The sequence below is a fragment of the Coptis chinensis genome, chromosome 8, assembly GCF_015680905.1.
Source record: "Coptis chinensis isolate HL-2020 chromosome 8, ASM1568090v1, whole genome shotgun sequence".
NCBI lineage: Eukaryota > Viridiplantae > Streptophyta > Magnoliopsida > Ranunculales > Ranunculaceae > Coptis > Coptis chinensis.
In genome coordinates this window covers 22,069,915-22,080,261 of record NC_141463.1, presented here as the reverse complement: position 1 = coordinate 22,080,261, position 10,347 = coordinate 22,069,915, and the positions used below count along the sequence as shown (strand labels likewise).

Genomic DNA, 10,347 nt, shown 5'->3' with positions numbered 1-10,347 from the left:
ACTAACTGTTGAGTCATTGATTTTATTAGAATGATCATGCATCATGTTTATTCTTGGATCGTGTGAGGCATGTTGTTTATTCTTGGGTTGAGGTTTCGCAACTGTGTGAAACACATTAGTCTATTGCAATAACATGGGATTTGAAACACTTGTGGGTGCATCACTTATGGGCATATTGCCGTGTGAAATTGAGTATGTATGACGCACAATAGTTCAATTTAATTAAATGTAAAAAAGTAGTGGAAACAATTTTTATTTTTTCCCAATAAAATTGGGGTTAAAATAATAAATTGACATGATTTTATTTTGCTAGATTCACCCATAAGCTCGAGTGGCATAGCCACGGGTTAAATTCTAGTATAATAATAATAATCATGAGTTCTAAAATTTCAAATTTTGAAATTTCATTTTGTCCCGCCATTTTAAAGTTTCAACTCTTGTAGTTGATATTTCAAATCTCGGTAAATTAGTTTTGAACGAGACAATATACCAACTTAGAAAAGGCAATGCTATTTATGTTCACCGAATTCCCTGTTCAAATTGTTTGATTATGCTTTCGAGTTTAGTTTTGTAGATCATTTCTCCCTCATGTCCTATCAAATAGGCATGAGGTAATAACTTTGAGGTCTCATTATCATTTCAATTAACTCAAGTACAAAATGATGAATTACCAGGAAAGAAACTTATAATTTTGACACAGAACAAAATTTTCATCTAAGCATTTGGATTTTATACACGAACCAAAGGTAAACATGTTACATAACACTTACGTGTGCTGTTGTCAAAGTTGTAATCACATTCACATTACATGAAAGCTTAGAGGTAAAAGGCAAAAGGCTGTGGCCTTCCTACTTCAATAGCTAGCTTGTACACCAGATATGCACATTCCCTTGCAAGTAAGTACGTGGGTGGGGTATTCTGAACCCGAGACAACCTCTTTGGCCCTCTTCAACCATACTAGCCTCTCCCGCAAGTAATTCGCTTTCTACTGCTGGACACTGACGAGTGATGACACTAATGCTTCTGCTGGCATGAACTTTGCTAACATAAGAGATGTACGCACCAATCCTAAACACATAGAGTTGAGTTCTGGAACTTTAACTTCTGGTATTCAACTCAGGACATCCTCTGCATTGCCTCCCCGTGAGCTGATCTAGTTGCCTGAAATTGAATAATGTATTGTCTTTGCAGGTCCTTTAAACTTTCTAGAAGTTCCTGAAATGTTGGTCGGGACTGTGGTTCACTGCTTTTTCACATGGTAAATAAGAAGACGAGATCAAGTTACTTGGTTTCGACAAAAACTATAACAAAAATGTAAACAAACCATTAATGCATACGCTTTATTTGTTATCATAGGTTTGAAATATCAAAAAATATTTCCAATATTTTAGGATTTACATAGGTTTTTGGGAATCCAAAATATGATGCAGGTCGATATCCGACCGAAACTCATCTTGTTTTAACCACTTCAACGCTTAGTGAGAATACATGAAAAAAATTAATTGGACTGGACATATACACCAAATGGATATGTTGGAACTTGACAGGAGTGCTTAGCTCAGTTGGCCAGACTGTCCGCACTTTTAAACATGATATCCCAGTAATTGTATTTGATAGGTTTCACATACTCTACGAAGATAATCCTGTCATTTAAAATCCTCTTTCTATTTCTATGGAAATGTTAATCACCTTCAACTTTATGAAAGTCTGATGGTTTCTATTGCCTTAGGTTGAATTCAGTAATGCATTTGGTGGAATTGTCTGGTGTAGATTATTTTGCCCAATGATTGACCATGGAGCATATATGTACAACAAAGTAGTGGGTGAAATGAAGTTTGGATCTGGGCACGTTAAAACTGAAGATTGCCTTGTGCCTTACAGGCTTATAGCAAGGTAATTTGGATTGATTTCTGGTTACCTAGATTCTCGTTGCTTCTAACGGACATATTTCAGGGGTGCTAGAAAGAAAATTCACAAAGATATATAAGTGAGACATCCACCTGTGCCAGCAGCTCTCAATTAATGATACCCATTGTGGGTCCACATCATTTGGAATCTCTAACCGCTGGTTCATAAAGCCAACAGCTCCAATCACCTAACAATTCCACCAACAAACTGTTATGAATCACATACTCTACGCTTTATAAAACATAATTACAACTACAACTTTTTCTAAGTCAAATTGACCTGTAAAGATCACAATATTCAAAAGTTGTTACTGACTGAATTTTAGCAATCCAATAAGATTAGATCAACCATATTTTGCTTCAAACACTATATCTCACATAGGCAAATTTAACTGGAAATTACAGTAATTTGCAACTTTCCTTCAGATCAAAGTCATCAGTCATCATATTTCAGATCAACTTGAGCTATTTACAGGCTATTGTATACGTTGCTACACAACATGCAACTTACTTTATAACATTTGTTAAAATGTTTTGGTATTAGAAACTCCTTTTTCTTGATGTCTACGCTCAATAATTGGCTGCCACACTAAAGCTTCACTACTACACAGATTGAGATTTTTTTTTTCCGGAAGGACTTTTAGTATTTATTAAATTGTTAATAAACATTGCAGGTTCTTCCTGTGATTATGCATGAAGATGACAAACTTTACCAGAGCAAATTACCTGCATTGAATTGAGATTATCCCAAGGGATTTTCTCAGTTGCAAGCTCCCATAGTATAACTCCATAACTATATACGTCAGACCTGAAATTTCAACGTATTGCGAGAAAATATATTTAGTGAATCATCGGATTTCATCAAAACTAAACTGAAGATGCAATTCTCACTTATTCATATCAAAATAAGGATCTCAACCTACTTCTCGTCTGAGGGTTCATTTCGAAGAACCTCCGGAGCCATCCATTGTGGCTGCAAAGAATTACACATAACAGTAGTTGTCACATGACCACATAGTGAACTATATGTTTCTATCAGATCATTTACCCATACCCACATCAATTCAGGGAATAAATATAAGAGGGTTAGTAAGAGTGACTAATTAAGCCAAGGAAACATTATTACCGTTCCTTTTCCAGTCTTTGTTGTCAGGTATGTGTCGTGTTTGAGACGCGACAGACCAAAATCGCCAACCTGATGGAACAGAAGAATAGTATTTCTAACTTTGTAATATTGAAATATGAAAACTAATAACATCAATGTGGAGAAATTATAAAGAGACACGCTTACCTTCACAGTCCAGTTTTTATCAACTAGCAAATTTGAAGACTTTAAATCACGGTGGATGATAGGTGGGTTGCAATGATGAAGATAATTCATGCCTCGTGCCTGTAGAAGTGATATAAAATAAAACAATTCAGAGTTAATCATTCATACGAAAGAAACTTGCCAATAGGTTTGGTAGTTGAAACTCTCTTATGGTTGTTAATATTCCCCTGCTAGTTCCATACAAGAACTGCAACCTTCCTTTAAATATCTCTGCATTGAGCATATTAGGCTTGCTTTATGTACTCTCTGAGGAGTAAGGGTCATCATTTATTGAGAAAGGACAAAAGAAAAATAAAAAACCTAAAGAAAACTGCATTTACCCTTTCTCTTTACGTGTGTCTATGATGCACCATAAATTTCAGCACTGTGATACTAATAATTGATTCAATCCATCTCCACGATATGGTGTTTTCGCATATCTAAACTGTAGACAGAAATACTCACTATGTCCAACGCCATGTGAACACGCCGTCTCCAGTCTAGTCTAGTTGTGTTCCGCTGTAGTAACCGAAATAAACTTCCCCTGCATTAGTTAGGATATTAATAATTAGCCCCAACAAAAATACAAGGGGAAATGGGTTCTACTAAACCAAAACTAAATCCAACTGATAGGAAATATTGGAAAATTTGACAACATTATACAGGCAAAACAATGAAGCGTGACCGAGAAGCTCTTAGTTTCAAAGTTCTCAAAAGGACAAAGTAGAGAATGAACCGTGGAAGGAACTCCGTAACAATGCACAATCGCTGTGGTGATGTAACAGCCCCCATAAAGAGTATCACATTTGGATGCCGGAGTCTCTTCATAAGTGATACCTTCACATTAAAACAAGAAAAGAGAACAATATATAAGACGGATAGAAGAGCTACATGAATAATCTTAGATTCACGAGTGCAGCCATATATAGAGTCAAATATATGGGAGCACATAAGTGGTTAGGAATAAAAAACAAACTACAAATTACGTATACATATGTTGGTATATGGACGCGTAGGCATTGAACAACAACATAAACATAGAAATCATGTCCCCTCACTTTAATTTTACATATAAAACATTAACTGTGTTAGAGTTCTAAGAGGATATCTCCTGAGGGGATTTAAGGACTGACCCGAATATTTTAGGAAGTTTCTATTATTGTAAACTCTTATTTTTCATATATACATTGAAGTGATACAAGGCCAAAACTAATAAGGCTGTATCCTCTTTTTCCTCTCCAAACTTCCTCTCCATTAATAGCAATAACAATACAATTTTAACTAACTGATAACTGAGAGAATTCTTTGTTATGTCCCCTCACTTTAATTTTACATATAAAACATTAACTGTGTGAGAGCTTAAGAGGACATCTCCCGAGGGAATTTAAGGACTGATCCGAATATTTTAGGAAGTTTCTATTATTGTAAACTCTTATTTTTCATATATATATATTGAAGTGATACAAGGCCCAAACTAATAAGGCCGTATCCTCTTTCCTCTCCAAACTTCCTTTCCATTAATACCAATAACAATACAATTTTAATTAACTGATAGAATTCTTTATTCCAAAAGAAAATTTGGGGATGACAGTCAAGTAGTCAAAGTCAACCTACAGTGCAGTAGTAAAATCCTATTCATATAAAAATGAACACATTAGTAAGTGTTCTAAATCAATCTTCAGGAAGGATGATTTTCAATAATACAAGAGTACAGTAAATAGGATGCTGTGTGATCATAGGTCAGATCACAACTCAGTAATCAAGTAGAAGTTATGTTTTCAGTGCTGTTATGTGTGGTTTGGCAATGGAAAAATTAGATTTTATAATTTTTCTTTACCAATTATCTTAGTATTCTTACCAATCTCACAAATCTTTTGAAAACCACATGAATGAGCATTAGGCTAAATGTCAATTCCAAACCAGGATAAGGAGGTAAAATCAGGTCGACTGACAGCCAAACATTGTGAGGCCCTCAAAGGAGAACAATACTCGACAATGAGTTGGACTACAACCCTCAGCTGAGAGAAACCATCTATATATTATCATAGCTTTCTATTGGATGTGTAAATGCAAATCAATTGCACAGGTGTTAATGCACTACATATAAACCTTAATTGAGAAAGGATATGATTAATCTGTAATAAGTGCTTCCTTTATATAAATAAATATTCTTAACCCCCCCCCCCCCCACAAATCAACATCAAAAAAAAATGTAGACATAATAAGTGGAACACCAAAAGTAAGACAAGGTAAGCAACATTAACGGCCATGAAGCAGTGGAGAAATTGGGAAAAAAGAGGTCTCAAGTCCCAACAAAACTAAACTTGCCTATTATGGCAAGAGCTGGCATCAAAAAACGCCCTACAATGGGCCCGAAGGTTTTGCTAAAATGTTATACAAAAACTAAGAAAAGGTTGTTCATGTACACAGCAATGACAGCCACTCCATGAAAACGCTTCTCTGAAGCAGTAACATATTCCACCTCCCCCCCAACCTAGCCACTTCCCCTCTGGTACTGCTAAACTCCCCCCTAAACAATAACAAATCAATCCAATGTGTTAAGTAGCTTTGGAGCTTCCATACACATAACTAACTATTTTGACTGAGGTGGCTTAGCAACTTCGTAGAGTCCCATTAGAGATGTGCTTAATTACATACAATGAAGTTACGTTTCTTAAATCATTAAGGGTGTTTCAACAATTTTACCATCATTTTGATCATTCTCCACCAAAATATTTTGTATATTAATATTCTTTTGAAAGAGCACAATCTTTCCACCAAAATAGATACTCTGTACGTAGCCCTCTAAATCATAAAGGGACAAGAACAGAGCAATTCCACTCTCCCTAAAATCTCTAGCAATTACCAAGGTTTTGTCCACTACAAAAAAATCCATTGATGTTTATAAAAGTATGATTTACTGAAGCAAGGGAAGAACTGGAATTTTATTTGCAAATTGCCACCACAAATGACCATATTAGATTGAAAGAAAATTGATATCTAGTTTGACATATATTTCTATTATAGGGAAATCATTGTGGAAAGCCAGAGATCTAGAACGAACAAACAGATAATGCCAAAGTTACTTGAGTGTTCTTGGTGTTACTATGCTACATAGAGAGCGAGACTGAAAGATGATAGCCTGAGCATGTAGAACTTGAAGGATGCAACAGACCTACCTCACTAGAGAGAAAACCTTAACTACTGGATACTTATAGTTCAATATGCTCTTCTCCACTACACATTTTTGTTCGGATCTAGCCACTTAAAACTGAAAAATACATGCTCACAACTTTAACATTTTTGTATGCTTCACGATTTGAAGGTCAGCCTATACAGTTCAATACAAGTCTAAAAGTTTTGAGATAACTTCAGTGTACTGTGTATTGTGTGTGTGCTTCCTATTATTCAATTCAATAAAAATTCCTAGTATCTCTTTTCTTAGACATTTTAATATTTTATAGAACACTGTAAAACTTGCTCAAGAAATTTACCTCTTGTCTGAAGTTGAGAATCACATCATCTGAATATTCTTGCTTGGAAAATACCTTGACTGCAACATCCTGCAGAGACATGTGCAGTATTTAAACCCATATGAAATCACCATTTCTTATGCATTACATCAACTAGGAATAAAAGCAGGAATTCCAAGTGCACAAGATAAGTAACAACATAGAAGCTGTGTTCGGTCCCTGGAATCGAATCCATGGAAAGTCGTGTTAATCTCTCTTCTGACCACTCCCTCTTCTTTCTAATCTTTCATGTTATTGAACCGATGTACTGTGTTATTTTCTCTTGTGACCTGTCCCTCTTAAGCAAGCAAATAGGGAAAGCACTTTCCACTACTTCACTTTCATTCAATTAAAGACAAACAAATTAAGTAACTTTCTAGAAACATTAACCAGTGCATCAAACACAGCCACAAAGAGTAGAAAGTCTATGTATTTTGAGTGCACAAACTTTGAGCTTCAAACATCTTTTATATTATGTTTTGCCCAGTTGCATTCTAACAGAGACAAGTTGAACTAATCAAATATCATGAGTTATCATTTCAAATTACATCAAGATACCAGACAGAATTTGCCAGAAGCATACAAGAAGGGAAAGAGCATACCGAGCCATACCACAGAGCATGATAGACAGTTCCACAAGAACCTGTCATTTATAAACTCTAAATTAGCATTGATAAAGGATGGTAAAAAAAGCCTGATTTTATTTTATTATATATGGATACAGCTAGGACACAGCAAAATCACAGAATTTTCAATAAAACAATGGTGTATGATCCATTTTGACATGCACAACAGGGTGCACAATACAGAAGATGTTGAGCTGCAAAAGTAACTACTAAAATCGATATCTAAATCATTTGCCAAGAGGCATCAGTGCATCATAGCAAACCTTTTTCTATACTAGTTGGAGATGATTTTCTGCAAATAGTTCACGGCTTCATGGAATTCAGAAAATCAAGTACAAGTAGGAAGAAGCAAACAATGTCCGTTTTACCATCTATTAAGTCTGATTTTTAAGGAACAGTGATGATTACCTTGCCCAATCTGCTCTCCTATTGTCAAGTCCTCCCACAATATTTCATAATCTAAGCAGTCAGTTTCCGTATCAACTTTATTGATATGACTACTACTGGTACTTTCACTACTGCTCACGCTACTTGTGCTGTTAACATTGAAAGAGGAAGACCAGGACCCTGAGGCCTCATTATTCCCATGACGGTTACCTTCCCCCACCTGGACCTCTGTCTTTGCACCAATATTATAACTGTTCTGATTACCAGAATCACTTTCTTTATCATTATTCAACCAGGGCCAAACAAAACGTGTGGTCCTCACTTCTGGGGAATCCGCCTCACCAGCTTTCCAAGGCCATGACCTCCCTTTTCTTCCCATCCATGCCTCTGCCTTTGACGTTATAATCTTCTGGAAGCTGGATTTTCCTTCGCCCTCATCACCAGTATCTCTTGATGGTTTCTGTGGAGATTTCTCCTCTGCCACAGTATGAGAAACTTCTCCTCTGGGTGTGCTAGCTCCGCTCGAATTTGCGTCCTCCCTAGGGTCAGAGAGAACAACATCTGAAAAGCCATGATCAGAGTGCTGGCTGTCTCCACTCCCAGCTTCATGTTGCATACCGTTCTCACCAGTTCTTATTTTTGAACGAACTTTGTTGGTCACTTTAGAAGCCTGTGTCAAGGATTCTAGCAATTAGCAAATGCTACACAAAAAAGAAACCACAAATTGAAACATTAGCATCCTACTTTCGCAGAGCGGAAGAGAGCTCACAAGCAAAACTCACCAGATTTGATATTCTGGATGCAGCGACTTGCAGAGATTGCTCAGGAATGATACCAAATTTAGTTGTCGGACCACTTCTAGGCCGACCAAAGCTTGAATCAACATCCGAGCACTTTGAGCCCAATATCGGAATCTGCATTTCTAGAAACCTTCGCGAATCGCTCGATACACAAATTATGCCAACCAAACTACCATCGTCATCGTAGAATGGAGTATTAGTTGTGACAGCTACAAACCGCTCTCCTAACTTATTTTTCACAGGAAATTTCCCAGTCCAGCTTTCTCCCATGGTTATCCTTTGTATTATATTATTTGCAACATCAAAATCCTGGGTATCCGTAAGAAGCTCAGTGGCATCTTGACCAAGAGCTTCTGATGTAGAATAACCATATAGATTCTCAGCTGTCCGATTCCTGATAAAATCAAGCATTCCCTCAATGTGTTAAACGTGGAAACTTCACCTTAATACTAGTACCCAATAACATTAATGTATAAAGGCATCAGTCTTTTCTCCAATAATCCACTTAAGTAGACAATATAACAAAAAACCATAGTATCAATATCAATGCATATACTCAATACTAGCAGTAAAACAGTTAATTCAACAATCAAAACCAATTTGAAAACTCACCAATAAAGAATCCGACCGCTAAGATCGAAAATATGAACTGATTGACCCATAGACTGCAATATATTCCAGTACTGTCTATCACTCAAACTCACAGCAGGCTGTCCAGCGCTTCCTCCGGGGCTTAATGTATCGCGAATTCTGTTCTCTTTCTGCAACGGCGATGAATGCCTGAAAGATGAGGACCCCCTTTTCCATGCTGCCCCAGTTGCATCAGCACCACCACTACTACCACTACCTTTCTTAAATGAACCGGGCAATCTTGATCTTTGAGGTGATACTGATTGTGACCTTTGGCGTGTATTGCTGCTGCCACCCGTACTATTACTACTACTACTAGTATCATTTTGTATCAGTTTAGACATCTCTTGTTTGAGCTGATCATGTCCTGCTTCTAGCTCTTGAATCTTTTTTAGTAGCTCTTCAGCTGGTGGAGTGTCCATGAATATGCCCAACTTCAAGATTATTTTTTTTCTTCACAGAAATGAAGAAGTACTGGTTGTCAATGAATAGTGATTAATGAACATGTGTGCAATCAACTTTCTCTTTCCTTTTTATCTTTGAGTTTTTTTTTTTTTAATGCTGAATAGGATTTTGGCAGGGTTCATGAAATGTCTGCCTATGTTTGGTTGCTTTTGCTGCTACCCGTTTATTGGTCTAGTTTTTGGCTTTGTTTGGTTTTTGCTCTTTCTTCTTTCTTTCTTTCTCTCTCTTTCTTTTCAAGCTCTGGCTGCTCTGCCTATATATTCCACAAGTCCAGACAAATAATTCTGATCACCCAAGGTCACAAGCTAAGTTTTATTTCCATTGAAGGTTCTATTAACTTGTGGTTGGAGTGTTGGATTTTCTTTGAGTGTTTACATGCTTTGTTAATAACCATAATCTTTTGTTTGGCTTTTGAGTTTTGACCTTAATAAATGTTCTTTAAATATGTTTATGGACCATGTTAGGTTTTTTTTTTTTTAATTTCTGTTTTTTGGTTTGATAGGGATGGGCATGATCATAGGTTAGTTATCTTTGTAGATTAGGTGAACCTTGATGTGTACTTCTAACTTCTTTAAAAGGTAGTTTTGAAGAGTGTACTCCAAGGACTATATTCATGTTTCATGAACACTAAATCTGGTCCTTTAAACTGTGGTTCTTGAGATGATAGGTGGCACCACCAGAAGAAACAATAGCTATAGGAATCCTTGGCAT

The 10,347-nt window shown here is 36.5% G+C and overlaps 1 protein-coding gene across 3 annotated transcripts; it reads right to left on the bottom strand.

The window, feature by feature from the left end:
- Nucleotides 1–707: 707 nt before the first annotated feature.
- Nucleotides 708–10,024, bottom strand: LOC147480508 (uncharacterized). 3 transcript variants are annotated; one of them, XR_015203712.1, is made up of 13 exons: nucleotides 9,154–9,987; nucleotides 8,524–8,935; nucleotides 7,763–8,411; nucleotides 7,331–7,371; nucleotides 6,711–6,779; nucleotides 3,953–4,053; nucleotides 3,682–3,760; nucleotides 3,199–3,297; nucleotides 3,034–3,102; nucleotides 2,827–2,880; nucleotides 2,634–2,715; nucleotides 2,001–2,095; nucleotides 708–1,243 (listed from the first exon to the last, which is right to left on the bottom strand). XR_015203712.1 is itself a non-coding variant. In XM_086575825.1 (13 exons), exons 1-13 carry the CDS (start codon nucleotides 9,591–9,593, stop codon nucleotides 1,117–1,119), a joined length of 2,313 nt encoding a protein of 770 aa, XP_086431951.1. In that variant the 5' UTR covers nucleotides 9,594–10,024; the 3' UTR covers nucleotides 708–1,116. The 3 variants fall into 3 exon arrangements, 1 of the variants encoding a protein (XP_086431951.1); XM_086575825.1 differs by having other exon boundaries at nucleotides 2,831–2,880; nucleotides 9,154–10,024; XR_015203713.1 differs by lacking the exon at nucleotides 708–1,243 and having other exon boundaries at nucleotides 2,048–2,095; nucleotides 2,799–2,880.
- Between the last annotated feature and the right edge of the window lie 323 nt (nucleotides 10,025–10,347).

What these genes read in the sequence shown, in the direction of transcription:
- LOC147480508 (XM_086575825.1), bottom strand. Translation starts at nt 9,593, where the DNA reads ATGGACACTCCACCAGCTGAAGAGCTACTAAAAAAGATTCAAGAGCTA. An exon ending in AGCGGTCGGATTCTTTATTG is followed by an intron (nt 8,936 to 9,153) that starts GTGAGTTTTCAA and finishes TGATTTTATCAG; the next exon opens with GAATCGGACAGCTGAGAATC. An exon ending in CAAAGACTGGAAAAGGAACG is followed by an intron (nt 2,881 to 3,033) that starts GTAATAATGTTT and finishes AATTCTTTGCAG; the next exon opens with CCACAATGGATGGCTCCGGA.